This window comes from Mesoplodon densirostris, chromosome 3, assembly GCF_025265405.1.
Source record: "Mesoplodon densirostris isolate mMesDen1 chromosome 3, mMesDen1 primary haplotype, whole genome shotgun sequence".
Lineage (NCBI taxonomy): Eukaryota > Metazoa > Chordata > Mammalia > Artiodactyla > Ziphiidae > Mesoplodon > Mesoplodon densirostris.
Genome location: NC_082663.1, coordinates 107,832,132 through 107,854,724, shown reverse-complemented (window position 1 = coordinate 107,854,724; position 22,593 = coordinate 107,832,132). Strand labels below are relative to the sequence as shown.

The following is a 22,593-nucleotide window of genomic DNA, read 5'->3' as shown; positions in this document are numbered from 1 at the left end:
GTAAGAACTCAATAAGATGGCCCTTTTTCTTCTACACGTTGAGTGATTCACACTTTTATGAAGTAAATTTTATGGTAAACCGCACAATCCTAGGTACAGCTCTATAATGCAAATGAGAAAGAAAACATTTAAATTTTAACTTTTCAAGCAACAATACCAACGTCCACTGCAACCCACGTCACTGAAAGAGTCCTGCACGGTCATGCTTTTAGCCAAGATTTTACAATAAGTCATGCTTCATGGGTGCAGTTCTAAAACTAACAAGAATGGGAAATCACATTGCTATCTCCTTCTGAGCCACCTATACAAAAAGGACCTACAGTCAGTCGCCCTCAGTTTTGAGCTTTCTGGTTCATGTCCAACAATTGCCTACTGAGCAGATTAACATTCACATAGGGTGGCAAACTTGAGGATGGAGAAGAACCGAACTGTAGTTCTGGAAATGGTTCCAGCGGCTACCCAGTGGTCCTTTGGTGTCATTCACTGTTGCTGCTGCTGCTGCTGCCACCGCCATCCTCTTGCTTGGGGGAGGATGAACTGTCTCGGACTGGCAGCAGGTCATAATGGCAAGGGATGTGACTGTTCTTTGGGAGGTCATATGGATCCTGGGTGAGATGCCCATTATTGCTGAATATTCCTTGGACAACACTCACTGTAGGTTCTGTGACAACCAGGGACACATTAACTGATCAGCAATGGAAATTAAAAAAAAAAAAAAGAATATGGCATTCCTTGCAAATATCAAACACACCAGAGGAGCTTTTATAAAAATATAAGAAGGGACTTCCCTGGTGGCACAGTGGTTAAGAATCTGCCTGCCAATGCAGGGGACATGGGTTCGAGCCCTGGTTCAGGAAGATCCCACATGCTGCAGAGCAACTAAGCCCATGCACCACAACTACTGAGCCTGTGCTCTAGAGCCCACGAGCCACAACTACTGAGCCTGCATGCCACAATTACTGAAGCCCATGCGCCTAGAGCCCATGCTCCGCAACAAAAGAAGCCACTGCAATGAGAAGCCCGCGCACCGCAACGAAGAGTAGCCCTTGCTCGCCACAACGAGAGAAAGCCTGTGTGCAGCAACGAAGACCCAATGCAGCCAATAAATAAATAAATAAATTAATTAATTAATTTAAAAATTATATAAGAAAATATTATTTTTTAAAACAAATGATCCTTTTATAATCACATAGAGGTGGCTACTCTGTGGTTGGTAGACCCACTGACGCTCACAAACGATGCTCAGAACAAAGGGTGACTGTATGGTTGGGATGAAGACATCAACGGAATATACAGAAACCCTGGACATGAATCACTGTCTGCAAAAATCTGGAGATAATCTAGTCCAAACCCCTTCCTCTACAGGTAAAACAACGAGGTCCTCTGGGGGTCACTTGATTCATGGAAACACATAACAAGTGCACAGCTTTAGAACTCAGGACTCAGGCTCTCAGTTGAGTTCCCATCTCACAGTGGTGGGCTTAGGGGACAGTTCAAAAGGGAACTGTTACTGACTTTTTAGAAATAAATGTAGTTTATTATGGCTTCCATTTTAAAAAGTTGCTTAATACTTTAAAAAGAATTACGTATCTTTCCATGACATGTCTATGGCCTAAAATGAATGACAAATGACTAGAATTAAATAAGTCACTTCATTTACAAGTACAGTTGACTACTGAACAATGCAAGGTTGGGGTGCTCCACACCCTCCCCCAACCCGCTGCAGCTGAAAATCCACACGTAACTTCACCATTGGCCCTCCTATCCATGGTCTCACATCCTTGGATTGAACCAACTGCAGATGATGTAGAACTGTAGCATTTACTATTGAAAAAAATCCGTGTATAAGTGGACCCATGCAGTTTCAACCCATGTTGCTCAAGGGTCAACTGTAGTAGAGAATTTTTTTCAGGCTTAAGTCATAAACATTGAGAAAAATATGGAGAAAGAAAAATGAAAATATAAAGCTCTACTATCTAGCCCAGGATAGCTCTGCCCAGGATAGCTCTGGTATGTTTTAACTTTCCTCAAATGGTATTTGCAAGGGGCAATCAAAGTAACTCTAAGACTAACTGAATTCTTATCAATTTGTATCAGATTCACATCAGAGTATTACTAATCTAATAGACAAATTTAAAAGTAAAATGTTCCAATCCTGCTAAAAGCATTATATTAATATAATGAATGCAACCAGGAAATGGAACCATCTGTTTAATCCACTTGAACCATTTGTTTTGGCTAACTGGACATATTAGCTAATATGATACATATGCTATTCCACATGCGTGCTAAAATATTCACTATGGTTACAAAACAAAAGATGGATGACCAGGTGGGAGGTAAAAAAAGAAAAACAACTTACTTTGAATTTTCTAAATGGTATTTTCCCTGAAAAGTTCATTTGACACCAACTAATATGATCACCGTAAACACAGGTTAACATTTAAAATACAGACCATTATTTCCAATACAGTGTATATGAACTGCAACAATTGTATTCTCAAGGACTTTAAAATTGTTTGAAAAGAATATTCCCACTCACTACGTTCTTTCTTTGGTTAGGAAAACTTACCAACTTCATAGACATTCTTGTTGGCTGAAGTTGAGTTATTGATCTCTGCATATGGGGAATCTCTCCGCGCCGGTGACTTCATCTCCACATAACCACACTCTGAGTGTTTGGGAATAAGGATGGGTGGGTCTTTAATAGTGGCATATGGGTTTTCAGAACTGCTTAGGGAGCAGTTACTTGAATTATATTCAGAATGCTTTCCCAGGTCTGTGAAGAGAAATGGGGGTGGGGGAAGCAAATGCTATTTCATGGGCAACATCATTTATTTTCTTGGTGATAACTGACTTGGGCACATTACTTATTTTTCTTCGTAGTTATCTATAATTTTTAACATTGAAAATAATGGCATCCATTTTTTACATATTTTGGAGAGAATCTGCTATAAAATTACCCATCCACAAAGTAATTTTGGCTCCTCTCTAAGGTGAGGACCAATGTAAACATCATGGATTTGATTTCATTATTATCACACTCAAGTAAAATTAATTCCACTCTATTTTACTAATAGTCTCTGAATCCTCAAAGGCTTCAGTCAAGACCCCATCTGTTGCTGACCCCAGGAGCATAAGAAGATACTATTATCATGGTAAGGAAGGCAACTATGCTGTGAGGCTTCTTTGTAAAACCTCAGGTCTGGGCACCTGAAGTTACTACTCAAATTCTTTCCAAAAAGCAGGCTTCAGTGAACGTGTAACCAAGCTGATCTCTTCCTCTTTTCCCTGCTATTTCCTTTTTCATATTTCTCTCTCCCCACAAGCTATATTTCTTTGAAAGGAATTATGAGTGTTTTCCCAGCAAATCAAAGCCTTGGTTCTCCAAGACTTCTGCTCTAACAAGATCCCCCTATGTTCACTCTCTTGCTGGCAGTCAAACATGCTCATGTCTTTGCTGGAGTAATTAAACCCCCTAACAATGCTACATTTTCCCTACAGTGCCACTTTCACTGGTTTAACAAATTATTTGTCACTGAGGTAAAAAAATTTTAATTGTGTTCTGATAAATTGTGTTCTGATAAATTTCTTCCTCAAAGTTACACTATACCTTTCAAGGATTTTCCCATATAACTTCTGTCAAGTCCAAAAGCACCTGTAACAAAGGAAGAAAAAAATATCCAGTGAGGACTGAAAGAAAGAGAAAACTCATCTAATATTCTCAGGTCCTTGGAGAAGATGGTTTGGGTACCCACTGTCTCCCCACTGCAGGAAATAGCCAAGGATGCTGCTTTCCAAACCTCGACACCAGATCACTCGTGCCAGATGTTTCAGTACTTAAGAGTTTAAAAAAATATTATATAGCATTCTGAGCATTCTCCTGCTCATTTCAGTGACTTTGGGAAAGGCTGGTCAATATGGGGTAGAAACTGAGGCACAGATGAATCAGTAGACTTGATTCAAGGTTGCCTGGTGGAGAGCACACAGTCAGGCTAGAACTGAGACAAAGGACTGGGATCTCATCACTTGTTAGCTACATGACTTTACACAAGACGTTCAACTCGCTGAGCCTCAATTTTCTTATCTCTAAAATGGAGAAAACACAACCCACCTTCTAGGTCTTACAGGGTTGTTGTGAACATGAAGTGAAATAGACCATAGGGAAAGGCATTGCAAACTCTGAAGCGCCATGTAAATGAATGGTGTTTCAGTTACTGTAACACTTTTTTTAAAAATTTATTTTATTGAAGTACAGTTGATTTAAAATGTATCAGTTCCTGAGCTACAGCAAAGTGATTCAGTTACATATATATATATATATATAAAATTTTCAATTATGGTTTATTACAAGATATTGAATATAGTTCCCTGTGCTATACAGTAGGACCTTGTTGTTTATCTATTCTATATATGTAATAGTTTGTCACACATTGTTGCTAGGAAAAGTTAGCAGTTTCTATGATTCCACTGGGAAAGGACAACTGGAAATTTCACACTTGAACTTTCCTGGACTCTGCCCCGTGTCTGTTCCCTCGCTGATTTTAATCTGTACCTTTTTGCTGTGATAAACTGTAACCATGAGTATAACAGCTCTTAGCGAGTTCTGTCTTTCTAGCAAATTATTGATCCTGTGGGTGGTCTTGAGGACCCTTGAACTTGTAGTTGGTATCAGAAGTGAGGGTGGTCTTACAGATTCTGGACTTTTTAAAGGGACCCGGTGAAGACAGGCAGCCTGTGGCCTGACAGCAGCCTAATCAAAGAACTCTATGTTATTCTTTGCCTAATTCCCTTGGCCATCTCCAAACTGTGGCAAAGTCTTGTTAAATGTCTGTCTTGATCTTAGCTGTGCAATGGCTAGCCTTCCCCAAGGGGTTAAAGAGAGGAGCAACATGGGGTGGATAGCAAATCAGGGAACAAGAGCGGGGCTATGAGACCAGCCACTCATGGCAGATTCCCTCTTCTCTGCCCTGGAAAATTAGGGTGCAGTTTTAACAAGGAAGCAGGTGGGCTTCCTCATAAACTCCTGTCTGTCCCAATCCCTGAACAGGGGCTTTCAAATGCTCCAGTTAATCTACTTCATACAATGAGCCAGAATGTGATCCTTATCTCTATTTTACAAACAAACAAATCAGTCTTGAGAGGATGACTGGCACAGTGTCATATCACAGAACCAGGAATTGATCTCACAGCTTTTGTGTCAAGTTCAGGGCTCTTTCAGACAGCATCACAACTTTCCCATCATTTAAAACTACTACACACTTCATTATCCATAATGTGCCTTATTCTGTTCTTTGTAAGAAAAAACTTTTTAATGCAACAACTTTACAGGGATATTAAATGCAGAATTACTTTTGGATGGGAACAAACCAAGGAGATCCAGAATTTCCAGTGAAGATTTTACGTTACTAATAATCAGTCCCTTGGGTCTCATTGAGACAGAAAGTGGAGAAATTTATAGGTGACAATTACAGTGACTGTGTGTTGTGTTCTGGAATCAGGACAAACTCCATTAAGTGGAGATGGAATGAGAGAACTTTTCCCTCATTAGTGCTGGGTGGTATTTTACTATTATCAATTCATGTACTTCTTTGAGCTAGATTATTAACCTCCCTAAAGTTAAGTGATTTCACCAGTAAGTATAATGTGAATCTGGTATATAAATAATTTTACTCTAAGTATGTAGAAATACACATCCTAGTGATAATGTTGGTTATCAACTGAAGAATGCAGTTAAAAGTTAAGAATTTGTACTCATTTGCTACTTAAATATTTCCATTTCCATAGTAAGAGGGGATTCCAGAGCCCACACACAGGGGTTGGTTCCTCCATGTGGCTCAGGTGAATTGACATATATGGTATTCACAGAAGGATCGAAGTGAGGGGAGGCAGAAGACCAACTGTGAGACCCCATTTTACCCCCTTCCTTCTATGAAATCTTGGACAAGAGAGTTAACCTCTTTGCTTATTCCTCTATAAAACAAGATTTGTGGAAGGTCTCACACAGTAGGGGGTGCCAGATTTAGTAAATAAAAACACAGGAGGTCCAGTTAAATTTGAATTTTAGAGAAACAACACATAAGTTTTCATATAATTTTTCATGCAATATTTGGGATATATTTATACAAAAATTGTTTCTTATCTGAAATTCCAATTTAATGGGACTTCCTGGCAACCTTACCACCAAATAAATACATATGAAAGGGTTTGCTGCCCCTAAGACACTGCACACATGTTAGTTACTATATTATATCATTCCGCTCCTCCCTGAAAATAAGGGGTTGCACCACATGCTCAATGGGGTATCAGAGCAGTTCTTTACGTGTGGTCCAGGAATCCCCAGCCCCTTTGCAGGAGGGCCGTGAGATTAAATGTTGTGTTCTCATCATAATATAACACTGTTTGTCCTTTCCACTCTCATTCTCTCTCAGGTGTATGTTGGAGTTTTCCAGGAGCCACACCAAGTGTAAGATCACTACTGATCAAACACAGAAGCAGATATGAAAATCTAGCTGGCCTCTATTAAGCCAGATGGTAAAGAGATGTATAAAAGTGTTAAAGGGTGCCACTCTTCTCACTAATTTTTTTTGTTTCATTTTGAAAAATGTTGTTATTTTTCATAAAAATGCACCTTATATTATCATGAAATGAGATGTTATTATAAATTAATAACTAGCTCTTTAAGATGTTCTCAGATTTTATTTGTAATATGGTAAATATCAGCAGGTATAACCCATGTCAGTAGGGGTTCTTTGGGCTCCTTGATTACTTTTAAGGGTGTATGAAAGGGTCCTGATTCCCAGACGTTTGAGAACCACTGACTTACTATTTTCAGAACCACTGACTTACTATTAGATATCTAATTGATATCTCTATTTCCTCACCTAAAAGAGGAAGGGCCTCTAGTGAGGGTACCTCAGATTACCAAAGAGCAAAGAGAAGCACACACCCTGGAACCAAGCTGACTAGGTTCAAATCCCAGCTCCACCATTTAATAGGCTTTGAGAACTTACACAAGTTACTTAACCTCTTTATGACTGAGTTTCACAACTGTAACAGGGAGATGATGATGATAATAATGGTACCTATAACAGTACTTGTGAGAATTAGCTGAGTTAATACATGGAGAGGTGGGATGTAAACTACGAGCAGGCAGAGATCCTTGTCTCTTTTTATCAATTCCTGGCTCATAGTAAGAACTCAATAAATGTTGAATAAATAAAGCCCTTAGGACAGTAAAAGCCCCATACAGGGATTAGGTATAATCCTATGACTTTGTTTTTCCATGCATGTTTTCAATAGATCGCTTTGGCATTGTCATGAATCTGTGACTGTTTCGGTGACTAAAAGACAAAGATGCTTGTGAAGGTGGGGAAGTGGGGGGACTTGCCAAGTTCGTTGAGGTAGCCACCGTGTTTCCAGTCCGCAGGCAGCGTGCCTGTGTAGTCCACCACAGGGCCCCTCTTCCCAGGATTCACATTTTTCAGGTTCACAAACAGCTGATTGTTTTTTGACTGTTAAAAATATAAACAACAAAAGATTTAAAGAGAAAATACAATATGGCACAGTGAAGTGTTACCCATCTGGGGAAAGTAAGTCCATGGCATGTATCAAGGACCGGTCCTTACATGAGGATGTACCAAGAGGCCAAGGTGACCGCTTCCGATCTGGCAGGACTTAGAGGCAGCAGGAGTATGTGTCCCTCGGCCCCAACCCTTCCCTCCGCTGCCACAACTTCTCCATTTCCTGCTGTCGCTCTGTGCCAGTTAGACCTTACTTGGGTTTACATACATGGAACTTTGAACTGAAAAAACCAAATTCTTGGTCTGAGCTTTCCCATCAAACATTGTATGATCTTGTACGAGTCACTCTTAGCAGTTTTCTTAGCCATAAGCATGAGGATAAGATGATCTACTTTGCTCCCTCCCTGAATGGGAATAAGAACAAATGGTATGATAAATATCAAAGTCTCTGGAGAATGTGAAGTGCTATTTAACTATGAGGCACTATAATTAAAATCCAGCTGCATTAATTTAATTGCAACTGAATTAATTTAATTAGCTTGGTTTTCTTCTATTAAAGAGCTGGAATTAGACAACGGAGACTGGAAATATAATTCAGGCGCAGTTTAGAAGGGAGAAATGTTTGGGATTTCAGAGCACTGTGGAAGAGACCTGGGGGTGAACTGGGCGGTACCAGAGGAGCCACTCTGGGGCCTCCAACCTCTATTGGCATCTGTAAAATGGGATAATGACTCTTGATTCATAGGATTGGTGTGAAGATTAAATCATTAAATCATTAAATCATACAAATTTATATTTGTAAAATGATTAGAATTGCTTGGTACATAGTATTAGGTTGTTTCTATCTGATAATTTTTGACCCACAAAAATTCAATTTCATGTGGTTCAAGTGAAATAAATGCATATTATTGTTGTTGTCATTACTCAAGTACGGGTGGCCAGGAAAGGGCACTAGAAGACAGGTGGTCACAAAAGTCAAACTTGGCAATTTTACCCAGGCCTGAGTCCACTATAGGTTTGGTCTGAGACATTACTTTAGAACCTCATGCAATGTTAGAAACATTTTTCCAAAGAAGTGCAACGAAAACAGTACAGGTTGTAGAGACAGTGAGACTGACTCACCTCGTGGCAGCCTCACTCACAAGCGATGTTTGGAAGTGACTTAAATTCCCCATTACTTAGGGGTTTTTGTCAGTAAACCTGAGATCCTAATACACACCCATGGGATTGTTTAGAGGAATAAGTGAGATAATAGACGTATGTATGTAGAACGGAAGCTGGCAAACAGTAGCCCTCATACACGCTGTTTGTTCCTCTCTCCCCTGCCCACCCTCGCTGGCTTAGACCATTTCCTCTCACCTTTGCGATGGTCACCCTGTCCCTGTTGTTGACGTGAGGGGATGTGGCACACTGGGTGAGTGTGTGGTAACTGGGATTGGTGAAGTAATGGCTGTTAGCATTTCCACCATTGCTGTGAGGAAGGGTTTCTGCCAGAAGAGAAGGAAATGGTTAAGATGGCAGGCTCCCTACATGCCCGTGGGAAAGAGGGAAGCAAAATAACAAGAACAAATGTTTGGACTGCTTCCATATCACAGGCGGGACAGAATCGCCTCCTGCCCTGCATACGCAGCAAAGCCTCTAGAAGCAGCAGGCATCTGCCTTCCTACCTGCCTCCTGGAAAAGTGTGAAAGTATCCACCAACAACTGCTCTTTGCTTTGGAGATTGTAGAAGCTGGAAAGGCATCACTTTGAAGCTACTTCTGCTGTAACTTTCCTCTTTTTTTAAACACTCGAATTCTTGACACAATATTCCGCACTAGAAATGCACTACTAAGTAAATCAGCTACCTTATGGATTCCCCCAGAATCACTTTATTTAAAAACATGTATCACTGAAATCACTGAAATCCTTCAGTGATTGCCCCCAAATTAATAAATACCTTAAGTTTCCAAATTCTTCACTCATGTGGTTACTTCTCAGGTTTGAGCGTGTCACTTAAAAATTTACTTTTTATGGGGTCTCGTGACAGAAAGGAAGATTCAAAAGAGTTTTATTAAAGAACAGCCTTGGTTCTTGCTAATCCCCCCAAACTGTTTCTTATATAACTTGGTTGCTGTGCAGCTAATGATCCCCATGTGCCCCAGGACAGGCTGGAAGGCACCTTGGAAGAACGCAAGGCCAGAGACAGAAGACCGGGTCCTCATCCCTGATCTGCTCCATGACCTCGATAGAATTATGGTCACCTCCTCCTCTCCCCAACCTGTCCCCCACATATGACAACAGCTTGGGACTGGGTGCCCACCAAAGCTCCTTCCAGGTTGAAATTCCCAACATTTAAAGCAACCATATAATGAATCCAATTTTAAATCCCTCATAGAAGACAACAGTGATGATTTTAACACTGTTGTCACATAAAACGCATTTCTAACAATGCCTCTTCTCCAAACATAAAATTTTCTCAAGGCTGATTGACAATAACAACGGGCAGCACGGCCAAAAATGCTCAGTTTCAAAGAACCAGGACGAAGCCTCATTTTTCAAGGAGTAAAATGCCTCTAGTGAGTCCAGTCTCACCTGAAATGGCATAGTCTGCATTCATGACCCTCATAGCAGGGGTGTAGGTGACTGCTGGCATGCTCGATTCCTTCCCCTTCTGCTTGTGTCTATAAATAATGAACAACGCCAGGAGGAACAGAACAACTAGGACGAGAATGATGATGCCCGCAATGGCCCCGATCTGGTAGGAATCAGTGGGGAGAGCTGTACTGGTTCTGCTTAAGCTGTTCAGATTTCCAACTATTATAACACCAGCTAGAAAAGGAGAAAAAGAGATGTGAGTAAGGATGACAATGTGCCGGATACATATTTGGTCTCTATTTACAAAAATCTCCCACTGTGCTAATGCCTGGATATTTTCAGTTCATGAAATGTCAATTTAGAAATTTTTGGAAACAGAGAAGAAAGGAAAAACAAACATTCCTCATGTTCAGATGTTGTTGGCTTGTCTGTGCCCAGAAGAGGGCTTCTCTAAGCCTCAAAAAAGAGACAGGATTTCCTGAACCCAAAGACTTAACAGTAGGGTTTGAGAGCTTCTCACAGATTTCCAATTAAACGCTTAGATCAGCAGTTACTTGGGGGTAATAATTTATCTAATTTTTATTGTTCTTTTTTTATTATCCAGCATTAAGCTTATGAATGGCTAACTCAAGCGCCTAACTTTATTTTATGTCTATCCTTAGCATTTCTAAGAGGAAAGTAATTTTCCTTCCAGTCAAGAATAAGTCCATTAGAAATCTAGCCCAAGATCAGGATCTGTCTTGTCCTAATTTCAATGAGCCTTTTACCACAGAAGATATGTTCTATGAGGTATTTTCTATGACAGAAAGGTCTGTCCCAATAATACCTGGTAACATCACCCTAAAACCTTACTCATTAAAATTCAAATTTTCATTTTACATAGTTCTTCCTTGAGTTCCATCAAGTGAAGGCACAAGTGGGGCTGACAATCAAGAAACCCAGCACCTAAAAAAATGGATCCATACATTCTAAACTTTCCCTTAAGCTCTTAGGCTGCAGTTTCATCATCTGTAAAAGAGGAAATAATGAATACATCCTTCATGGCCTTCATGAAGGTACTTCCAGCTCAAATGTCCCTATGACTTTATGATTCTAAATGCTAGACCTTATAAGACAGCCTGCCCCAAAAGGCAGGCACCAAGACCAGTGTACTGTGATTACAATGTATTTGTAACAAGGTTACTGTGGAATATAACATTGTATTGTTATGATGATCAAATACAAATCATGAGCATGTCAAAGTTATTTTACGAAAGAAAGTTAAATAAGAATACCCACGTAGTTTACTGTTTAAGATGACTTCACTTACATCACTATATGAATTTTCTGAAGCCTTTACAGCCCATGTGTTTATGACATAGAGAAAGCACCACATGTGCTAGGAGCTCTCTGAAGGCCATGCTTCAGAACCATCTTTCTCAAGGGAGCCATCCACCCCAGAATCAGAATTGCCCAAGTAGGACTGACTATGTATATTGCAGGTAGTCCCGGGTGACTGTGATATACACCCTAGTTTAAAACCACAGACACGGGCCTCCCTGGTGGCGCAAGTGGTTGAGAGTCCGCCTGCCGATGCAGGGGATACGGGTTCGTGCCCCGGTCTGGGAGGATCCCATATGCCGCGGAGCGGCTGGGCCCGTGAGCCATGGCCGCTGAGCCTGCACGTCCGGAGCCTGCGCGTCCGGAGCCTGTGCTCCGCAACGGGGGAGGCCACAACAGTGAGAGGCCCGCATACCGCAAAAAAAAAAAAAAAAAAAACCCACAGACACAAGTTTCTTGAAAGGCTAAACATGCACATACCATATGGCCCAATCCTTCTATTCCTATGAACTTACCCAAGAGAAATGAAAGCCTATGTCCCCAAAGACTTGACACACTACTGTTCACAATAGCTTTGCCTGCAGTAGCCAAAAACTGGAAACAATCCAAATGTCCATCACAGGTGAATGAATGGGTCAACAAATTACAGTATATCCATGCAATAGAATACTACTCAGCAATAAAAAGAATTGAAGTATTGATACACAAAGCAACATGTTTCAAAAATAATTATGCCAAATAAACAAAATCAGACAAAAAAGAGTACAGTATGGTTCCACGTATATGAAATTCTAGGAAATGAAAACTAATCTATAGTGACAGAAAGTAGATCAGTGATTGCCTGGGACCTAGTCATGGCAGGGAGGGAACTTTGGGGGATGATGGATGTATTCATTATTTTTATTGTGGTGACAGTTTCATGGGTGTATACATACATCAGATTTTATCAAGTTGTATACATTTTGTTGTACATATGTGTTATATATATATGTATGTGTATACATATATACAGTATAATTATATATATATGTGTGTGTTGCTTTTTACAGGTTAATTATATTTCAATAAAGCTGAAAAATTGTAGGCACAGTGGAAAACTCATGAGCTTTGGAATCAGACAAACCTGGTATCAAAACACTAACATATTCTAGATATATGCAACCTTGGGCAAATCACTCAACTTCTTTCAGCTTTAGTGTCCTCATCTGAGTAAGTATCCTTTACTAGCATGCTTACCTTGATCACATCGTGCCCCCTTCCATCCTGGGCTGCAGTAACAAGTCCCGGTGATGTGGTCACAGGTGGAGTTGTTCAGACAGTCACATATCTGGCGACAGCCATAGCCATATGTTCCTGCAGGGCACTCTGAGAAGAAGATGAGAGTCCAATGTAGCTCTCCAGCCTTGGGAACCTGGGGCAAGGGTCTTACTGTATAATCTGGTGTGCCTGGAGGCCAGCCCTTCCAGGAGATCCCTGTTCAGGGAGACTTGTACCACCTAGGGTGTCCTAGAGCTGGCTGGTGTGCCCTGAGTCATGCTGGGACTCACAGGCCAGGCAGCACAGGGCTGGAGACTGAGGCCCTCATCATGGCTCTGGGCACTTTCAGATTCTATTGTATGTACCCACCTCCCTGATGGAGGTTTGTAGAGAGTCTGTGGAACCCCAGTGGAACTGATGAAGATCATCACTAAGGGCAATCTGAGATGACTCCACCAGGCAAAACTATGGGATAGAAGGGGACTACGCTGAAAAGTGTAAACTAGAGATGCTTCTTTGAGAACATGTATATTTTACTGTAGGCTTTAGGATCCTCCTGAAGGCACATTTTGACTTGGATTAGCTGGGAGCAGGGGAAGAGGGAGAGGGCAAGCTTTGTTAATTTTCTAGGTAAGAACTTCATTTACCACGGAAAGGCTCAAAATTTGGATTTGCAGGTTGAAGACTGAGAGACTAAAATAGTGAGATTTTTTTGATGTAGTCGTAAAGGAGTTGGGCATGAATTTCAAAGAATATACTAGGAATGTTAAATGTAAAAATTATCATGACAAAACACTGATGTTTTTTGTAAAGTGAGCAGCAGGGGGCAATGTGCTATTACTATCAGAGCTCTCCGTCAGACACAGGGTTTCTATTTACACATGAGCATTAAGAAAAGTCTCCAAAAATAGGGACATTTTAATTTGATGTTCAGAGTAATCATGGAAGCACTTCAGATGTTTTTATTTAATAAGCCCATAACCATTCTGGCATTCAAGTGAAAGTCAGTTTAGAGCCTATTCTGGTTTCTAGGCGTATATGTATGTGTATATATGTTGAGACATTTATACACATACACATAATATTTATATACACAAAGCAGTGTGCAGGCAACTGTGGGACTCAGTATCTGTTTCATGATTAAATGAACTAGCAGTGCAAAACTAAAATGGGGCCATCTCTGTCCAGGCTGATTCCTGGATGTCACTCTTGTTATTTACTAGATGGGAGGATAGGCAGATATATTCTAGAGTTTGGCACATAGACAGCCAGGCAAACCTGGCTGTCCAGTGGTGCTGTGAGGTTCTGGGGAGGGGTCGTGGAGGGAGAGTAGTGCTTTGTTGCCCAAGTCCTACTCTGCTGATCAACCTTTCCAGGCCACATTGCTCCTACAGCCATGTAATCTTTGTTTCATCCTTCTCAAGAGCACACCCTCTGTAAGCAGGAAACGTCCTGCACCTTTCCTGTCACTTATGGTGAAAGAGTGAGCCTCATACGGCCCTAAGACCTGATTTATTCATCTTGAACACTGAATGAAAGTCACAGAGGAAAGGAACAATAAACTACTTTGAAATACCCAGTCTAAGGCTAATGTTCTTACAGCCCTGTGAGCATATGCACAGCTGCTGGGGTAGAAATGGAACCATAAGGATGGGGAATTCCAATAGAGTATATGCTCCCTGAATGGGATTTTTACAACAAAAAAATTGAAGGCAATATATTGTCTGGAAGGCTGTTAATACTCAGATGAGGAGTAGTTAGTGGAAACGGTATAAAAGCACTATCAAGAGAAGGTTGTCAAAAGCGTGGCCGTGTTTGCACGGACTCACCCCTCCCCCACGGCGGGGCTGGCACTGGGCTCCCAGCCCCTCTGCCCCCCGTGCACCCAACCTGGCCCTACCGAACGCACACCCCTCCACTGCGAGACCCTGGCACTGCCTCTGCCGTGAGGAAAGCCTGACTGGCTCTTTGAAAGCTCTGAGCAGCCACGTTCCAAAAATAAGAAGGGGAGGAAGAAAGAGCCAGGACGAACAGATGGAAAACTTGAATTCTGTCTTCATCCTTGTAGCCACACCCCCTCCACCCAGAGCGCTGATCAGTTCCTCAGAAGAAGAATTTTGAGGACAAGGACAGCCAGCAAGAATCCCAAGGTGGCGGGGTCTCTGGGAGAGGAAGGAAGTCAACCGCGCTGTTAAGGGACCAGCCATCAGGCGGAACAACCTCAAAGCTGTGGGTCCTGTGTCGCATCGTCAGGAGTTCTAGGGGAAACAACAGCGCCTAGAGATGCCTCGCTCTCACACTCACTCTGCTCGCAGTGCTTCCCCATGAACCCGGTGCGGCAAGTACACTGTCCGGAGATGTGGTCGCAGTCAGCTCCGTTTTGACACCGGCATATCAACGCACAGTCCTTTCCATAGAAGCCCAGGGGACATCCTGTGCGAGAAGGAAGGACAGCAGAGTCAAGAGCCCGCTGAGGAGAAACCCAGCTCCGCCTCCAACATGTTTGTGTTTGAACCTGAAGGACGCTGAGCCAGTGGAGACAGAATAAAGATAATAATGCACATCGCAGCTTCTCACAACGGCTTCTTTGAAGTCCCAAGATGGAGCTCTTGGGAGGAACTTATACTTCAAGAGCAGGGGGAAGAGCAGTTCCATGCCTGGGGCGGTTTAACCATCGCTGGTATCCCTGGAGGCAAGCTGGTGTCTTCTAACAAAGCATTCCATCAACCCCATGGAAGTCCGGGGACATTTCCCTGCATGTTTTTCACTCAACTACTAGAATCCTGGACTCAAATTCCATGGACTGAAATGAGTACTTTGTTAAAATTACCTACATGCTTTTATTTATAGTACAGAATGTCTCCAAGTCTGCTACTAGCCCTGTCCTCCCTATCTGTTACTCTCTTATGTAATAGTATCTTCTTCAGCAAAGATGTGTGGTAGAATTCTGATCTTAAAAAAACTTGCACTTCATACGTGCATTGTTAAAAAAAAGCAATAAGCCTTCTTACTGCTGCACAACTTTCAAGACCCAGACTAATGGGGCCTTTGGGCTGAGGACATGCACAAGCCCTATTGGCTTTCCTGGGCCAGCAGCTGCCCTGCAAGAGTGTTTCAGGGCTCTCTGCCATCATGAAAACTTCAATGCGGGCTGCTCGACGGCTGTTTCCAAGCATCACATGTGCTTTTTAATCTTCCCTTTTTCTTATAGAAGTTTTAACGAAAGCTCAACTTTCAAGAAACAGAGGCAGAGCATGGATGCCAGCATGCAATGACATCATCTCCACATATTTATTTAGCACCTACTCTGTGCCAGATTCTTTCCCTGCATCCTCTCATTGAATCTTTTCAATAACCCAGAAACACAGGGATAGATATTCTCACCCTATGGATGGAAACTGAGCCCAAGTCACACAGCCAGCAAATGGCAGGATGGCAGGGCTACGATACAAACACAGGGAGGTCTGGCTCCAGATCCCTTGTTCTTCCCACTGTGCTGTGCTACTTTTACTTCAAAAGGTCCTCTGATTGAAGCAGGTCCTAATTTTAGAATTATGCACAATAACCTTTCCTTTTTCTTTTCTCTGAAGAGCTGAAAAACTTTCTATATATACAATCTTGGCAGAATATGCTTGAGACAACCTCCCTCCTCGTCAATTTTTCCTTTCAAATCACGGCTCAAGGTCTACACCCCCTTCCAGAAACTTCCAAAAGACTTGTTCAGTCTGTCCTCTAATTATGTTCTCTAATTAGTATGAAATAAGAGTTGACTGATTTCTGACCCATCTTTCTTCCTCAGCTCATTTCCGTGATTTAAAATTATATATTATTGAGGGAGGGAGACGCAAGAGGGAAGAGATATGGGGATGTATGTATATGTATAGCTGATTCACTTTGTTATAGAGCAGAAACTAACACACCATTGTAAAGCAATTATACTCCAATAAAGATGTAAAAATAAATAAATAAATAATAAAATTATATATTATTATTACTGATCACCATAATACATGCTTTCCTGTCTTGTCTCCTTTATTCCACTGAAGACAAGAGGGCAGAGTTCAGTCTTCTTATCCCAACGGTGCTGAGCTGTGGAGTAAGTACTTTGTACATTATACCCTATGACGCTAAAAACCTCATAGAAGAAGAGACAGTGAAGACATTGTGTGACATAAAATGGAAAAAAAGAACTAGTGGTTCTTAAAGCATGATCCCAGACTGACATCACCCCTTGGAAGGCTGTTAGCAATGTGAATTCTCAGGTCCCACCCCAAACCTAATGAATCAGACACTCTGGGAGCGGGGCCAGCAGTTGTGTTTATCCAGCCAGCCGGGTGATTCCGGAGCTCGCTAAAATTCAAGAACCACAGAACTGGTCTTCTCCAGGAGCATACATTAGGTCAGGCAGTGAGGCTTGTTGTCTTCCCTTCCTTTCTAATCACTGCCACTTATCCTAAGCTTTGTGCTGCTAGAATAAATGACAGGGAATCTGAGCCATGTAAATAGGGCCTGGTGAAAGGAGAGAAGTGAAAGAAGCTGCACACCGTCACTTATAGCATCACTCCACCTCAGTGTCCTGATATGACACAGGGACAGCAAACCTGGAACGTGGTATCTCTTAACTGCCTAGAGGAATTTAGATGTCTCAGGGTCACTGGGTGATGAAACCCTCCAATGCCAGGAAGCTTGGGGAGCTCAGCTCATGCATGCACAGGGCGGGGCCGTGTCCCCTGGGGTGGGCCCCCCCTTTGGTGAGCCTCCGAAGGCATGCCACTTACTCTGAGTGCAGTAGAGCCCCGTCCAGCCCGGAGTACATTTGCATTCCCCGTCGTAGGCGCTGCAGAAGGCCCCGTTGTGGCAGTTGCACGTGTGGATGCAGTTGGGACCCCAATGCACAGGTGGGCAAGCTGAAAGCACAGCATGCATGGAGAGCTCTGTGAGTCCTGAGGCCAGTACCCCGAAGAGAGGATCCCACCCGCCTTACACAGCTCCTCGCGTGTGACAGGTCAGCAGTGAGCATCAGGACTGAGAAAGACCGTGCTCCACATCAGTCTCAATTCCGGATGGTAATGCTGATGGCGACAGCAGCCATCATGACGGACATGGTATTCGTACACAGACTGCAGGGTGAGGTGGGCAGAGTAAACATCATTCCAAATTTACAGTTAGTTATTTAACAAACGCACATTGAGACCTATATATGCCCAGCACTGTTGTAGGCCCAGGGGAGATAGCAGAGAACAAGACAAGGTCCAGACCACCCTCTGGAAGCTTGTAGTTTAGTTGGGGAGGCAGGCAAACCACCCACCCACCCAGCTGACCAAAAAAATAAGGGAAGTAAGGACTATAAGAAAAAATAAAATAGGGAAAGGGGGACAAGAATGATGGGGGCTACTCCTTTACAGAAGGCCTCTCTGAGGAGAGGACATTTGAGCAGAGACCATATGCGCAAGATGGTGTGACTCGAGAGAAGTTAAGGAACCCAAGGTCATATAACTCACGTCTGTGATGTCTAAACCTGCACGTGTCACTCTACTCTAGAGCTGTCCCTAGAGGCTTGTCTTAAATGTGAAGGTTCCCATTTGTTGTAAGACTTGGTTTACTGTAAAAACTCTTAACTGGACAAAGCGGAAAATAATCAAACTAAATCATTAGGGGTCATCATGCACTGAAGAGCAATCAGAACCTCAGGTAAAGTATCTGTGAAATAACATTTAAAATTATGGGGTAAAATGATTTGATTTACCAAAGAAGTACTTTTTATTCATACTAACACTTCAAGAACTACTTAAAGGGGATATGGGAACATATGTATATGTATAACTGATTTAATAAAAAAAAAATAAAATTAAATTAAATTAAATTAAATTAAATTAAAAAAAGAACTACTTAAAAGAAGAAACACAATTTCTATATGGTTATCCAGTAGGGAATATGGCCCCAAGAAGATAATAAATAAATACGAAGTAATTAAAAAATGAAAAAATTTTCTCCCATAATTGTGTGTACCATTTTTGCCCAAGAGCAAGGGAAAAATCATAGCTGACACTTGAAGTCTGGAATGAACTTTTGAATGGATTTTCTGAGTACAAGACCCTCATTTTACAAATGAAGAATCATTTTAGTGAATAAGCAAAGTGCTACCTATTTAGGTTCTTTCCAAGACATGAGTTGGATTTAAATTTGGGACCACTGCATAGAACTCTTACTGAGGGGAAAAAAGCCACTTAAAAATTAAAATAACAGGGCTTCCCTGGTGGCGCAGTGGTTGAGAGTCTGCCTGCCAATGCAGGGGACACGGGTTCGTGCCCCGGTCTGGGAAGATCCCACATGCCGCGGAGCGGCTGGGCCCATGAGCCATGGCCGCTGAGCCTGTGTGTCCGGAGCCTGTGCTCCACAACGGGAGAGACCACAACAGTGAGAGGCCCGCGTACCACAAAATAAAATAAAATAAAATAAAATAAAATAATATATCTTATAATTATTCATATAGTCTTTCTTGATTATTTAAATACTCATACTTCAATCCTAAAGAATTTGAAAACAAATGTAAATAAATGGTTGATCAGTTGTTCCCAAACAAGACTTACGTTGAGAGCAGTCACTGCCGATCCAACCTGGGTAACACTGACAAGATCTATCAATGGGGTTACAGGTTCCATTGTTGGTACAGGTGCAAATTCCTGCACAGTTTTTCCCAAATCTGCCACTGGGACACACTGTGAATAAATCATAGGTCAGAAACTCACAATTACATCTCATCTCACAGAACCCTAGACTCAGGATAGGAAATGACTTTAAAGGTCATCAACCCAGCCATCCATTTGGTAGCTGCCTCCACTCAAGAGCATCCCTCATCCTGAATGAGCTCATTTTTACGAACATCTGAAGCCAAAGACCCTCATTAAGGCACCACAAATCAGGAGACATCACCACATTTCTAGAAATCTTCCTGGCTCCTTGCTCAGGGAGTCAAAATCCTTCCTCATATTGATTTTTCATGGAAGGCTGTTTCTAATTAAAACTGAAAAGTAGCACAGCTCAGAGAATAAAGAGATTGTGCTGGATTGGCAAGCCAGCTTTTCCAAAGCTCAAAGTCATATTTACAGAAGCTGCAGCCACAGCATACCAGAAGGCATCGCTAGCTGCTAGCTGAAGACGCACGTGTCCTTTGGGAAGCCTGAGGACAGGCTGCATGGGGCGTGCTCACCACCACGTATTTCTCCCAAAGCCTGCGCACCCTACCTTCATTGCAGAGGGCGCCTGTGAAGCCAGGCAAGCAGTCACACAGGCCTGTGATGTGGTGGCAGGGCCCACTGCTGTGCACACACTGTGGACACGTCTGGCTGCAGCGATGCCCATAAAAACCAGGGGAACAGACTGAAAACAGAAAGGAAATAGTTATCTTCCCGGAGATGTGTTTCTCTCTTATTCCACATAAGGATCTAGTTCAAGTTTCAGGTAAAAAAAAAAATTCTTTTTAATGATACTGAGAATTTTCCAAGTATAAAACAACAACAAAAGGAATGAGGGCACTCTTTAATAATGAAAAGAAGCCAGTAAACTCTGAATTGCTTCAGGGCAGGCAAAATGTCTTAGTTCTCTTTATTTTCCCATTTATGGCCCCAATTAGCTCGAAGCTTGGCATAGAGCAGGGGCTTGAGGAATTTTTGTTGAGCAAATAAATTAAAGAAATAAAATTCTAAATACTAACAAGGCCCAAATAAATACTTTCAAGCCACACGTTAATCCTTTATTCTTTAAGAGTCATTTCTGGCAATAAATAGATCTACAGTCAGAATTAAAAGATTGTTCCTCCTCAAAATGGTCCAGATTAATGACTGTAATTGAAAAGTGAAAAAGCAAAATGCTTTATAATTAGGCTCTTCCCAAGACATTATTTGGATTTAAGTATAGAATGACAGCATAGAACACTTAGTGCAAAAAAATCATAATTAAAAGAATAGAATAATGTATCTTACAATTAGTCATATATTCCTTTCTTGATTACATTTACTGAAAGATTGAGGGAAATCTTATGGATCACTCCCTAACTCAAAAATTCTATTGACCAATGTCATCAGCCCCCATTTTAAGCTGTGCAATCCTATTTTCCCCTGAGCACTGGCTTTCAGACTACTAGAAGGACGTATGATTTGCCGCAAAGTTTGGCTGATGTTGACTTCTGGTAATTGAGGTAAGGACAATGCCAAAATGATTGAATAAAATAGTTACAGGTCAATGGATTTCTGGAACACCAGGTCCTGCAAGATTGAAGGCAGGATCAAGAAACTGATGATGATGCCAACAAGGCAATGAAATCATTCCTGAGAAGAAATGGCTAAAGCCCCATCTGTTAGGTTAGTCCTGAAGGTTGGAAAGAATGAAGCCTTTGGGGAAGGGCTATCGAGTGAGGACAGCTCTGCAAAGGACAGGGTGACCTACGCCACTCTCCCCTGCCCTCGACTGCAACAGAACACTTCTATGAATTGAGGGGTGGGACAGAGATCAGGATTCTGTACACAGTGATCTGAGAAGGGAAGATGGAAACTGCCGTCTAACGAGACACTTACTTCTCTGACAAGTGGTGCCTCGGAACCCTGGCGCACACTCACAGATGCCGTCATCGGGGGAGCACGAAGCCCCGTTTTTACAGTAGCAGGGCAGGGAGCAGTTGGGGCCCCAGCGTCCCTCAGTGCATACGCTGTCACAGTGGACACCTGAAACAAGGCACACGGGCAAGGCTGAGTGAGAAGCCGTTGGGGCGGGTGCCTGGGATGCTAAGTCAGAGACCAGGACCAAGGTCACCATGTCGACTCTGAGGTATCACGGGCAGCAGTGAGTGGGGATGATACAAGGCTTAAAATCCACTTATACACATCAATACATCATCATACATTGGATCATATATCATATCATCGTATCATTAAAGTAATCCCAGAACTGTTTTCTGTGGTGTCATAAAGGAGAAGAAATAGAACATCTTTGTTATACTGATTTTTCTTCTTTAGGAGGAGAGATCAGAGGAGAAGCCCAAGGGCTCTGTCTACTGAAGGCAAAATTTATCAAAAATACTATATCCTTTAGCCTCCGGTAACTTCCTCCCTTCGACATTCTTTGTTTTTATGGAGAAATGGACAAAGTATAAAAAGATAAGGTGAAGCAAAAGGTGGTTAAATTGTGTTATGTAAAGAAAACCTTCCCCTGGAGCAAACAAATAAACACAGTCTTAAAATACTTTCAAAATACAGTGTGCAAGACAGAAAGATATACTAATCTGTGCCACCAAATTCCTCTTTAAACATTTAATCTGCCATTGGGCAGACACAGGCAGAATATCACTAATGAAGTTACTCATAGCTGTTGTCTAAGCTATTGATTATTATGAACCCATATGCAGGTGTTTAACTCTTAATCTGGAAATAGAGAAACTTTAGAGTCAGTTACGAGTGAACAAATGCCTAAAGGAAACAAAGAAAATCCAAAGTTGCAAAAAATAAAAATAAAACCAGGTTTTATTTGAGATAAATGGAAGTTTCTTTTGTAAATCTGTATTCGAAATGCCACAGGGGGCTCTTTCTTGTAAGTCAGAATACTTCACAACTCAAAGAAATGCTCCTTGCATTGAGAGGCAAGAAGAATGAGTTATAATTAGGAGTGAACTGGAGACTGCTGGCCTCAGACCAAGTGAAAACACAGTAGGAACAAGCCCACTCCCACTCTGATGATTCCAGAACACGAACTCCGCCCGCACCAAGGAGGCTGACAATGCCCTGTTTTGTATTAAAGTTTTTGCTCCTAAATTGATTAGGAGAAAAGTTACCATGGCCCAAACCTTAACACAGAAGCAGCCCCAAACCATAAAGTGAACGTTGCTAATTGGTGGCCAGTCATTTCTGCTGAAATAACTCCACTT

The 22,593-nt window shown here is 41.9% G+C and overlaps 1 protein-coding gene across 1 annotated transcript in view; it reads right to left on the bottom strand.

Annotated features, from left to right (window-relative positions):
• Positions 1-458: 458 nt before the first annotated feature.
• The window catches only part of MEGF10 (multiple EGF like domains 10), a 123,975-nt gene continuing 101,840 nt past the window's right edge, over positions 459-22,593 (bottom strand). Inside the window, exons 13-24 of the mRNA XM_060091902.1 lie at positions 21,251-21,397; positions 19,923-20,057; positions 19,268-19,396; positions 17,456-17,584; positions 14,982-15,110; positions 12,657-12,785; positions 10,098-10,334; positions 8,883-9,010; positions 7,391-7,514; positions 3,614-3,658; positions 2,573-2,779; positions 459-661 (exon numbers count right to left, since the gene is read on the bottom strand). Coding sequence (XP_059947885.1) covers positions 477-661; positions 2,573-2,779; positions 3,614-3,658; positions 7,391-7,514; positions 8,883-9,010; positions 10,098-10,334; positions 12,657-12,785; positions 14,982-15,110; positions 17,456-17,584; positions 19,268-19,396; positions 19,923-20,057; positions 21,251-21,397 — 1,724 coding nt within the window. The 3' untranslated portion in view covers positions 459-476. The remainder of the gene's footprint in view (positions 662-2,572; positions 2,780-3,613; positions 3,659-7,390; positions 7,515-8,882; positions 9,011-10,097; positions 10,335-12,656; positions 12,786-14,981; positions 15,111-17,455; positions 17,585-19,267; positions 19,397-19,922; positions 20,058-21,250; positions 21,398-22,593) is intronic.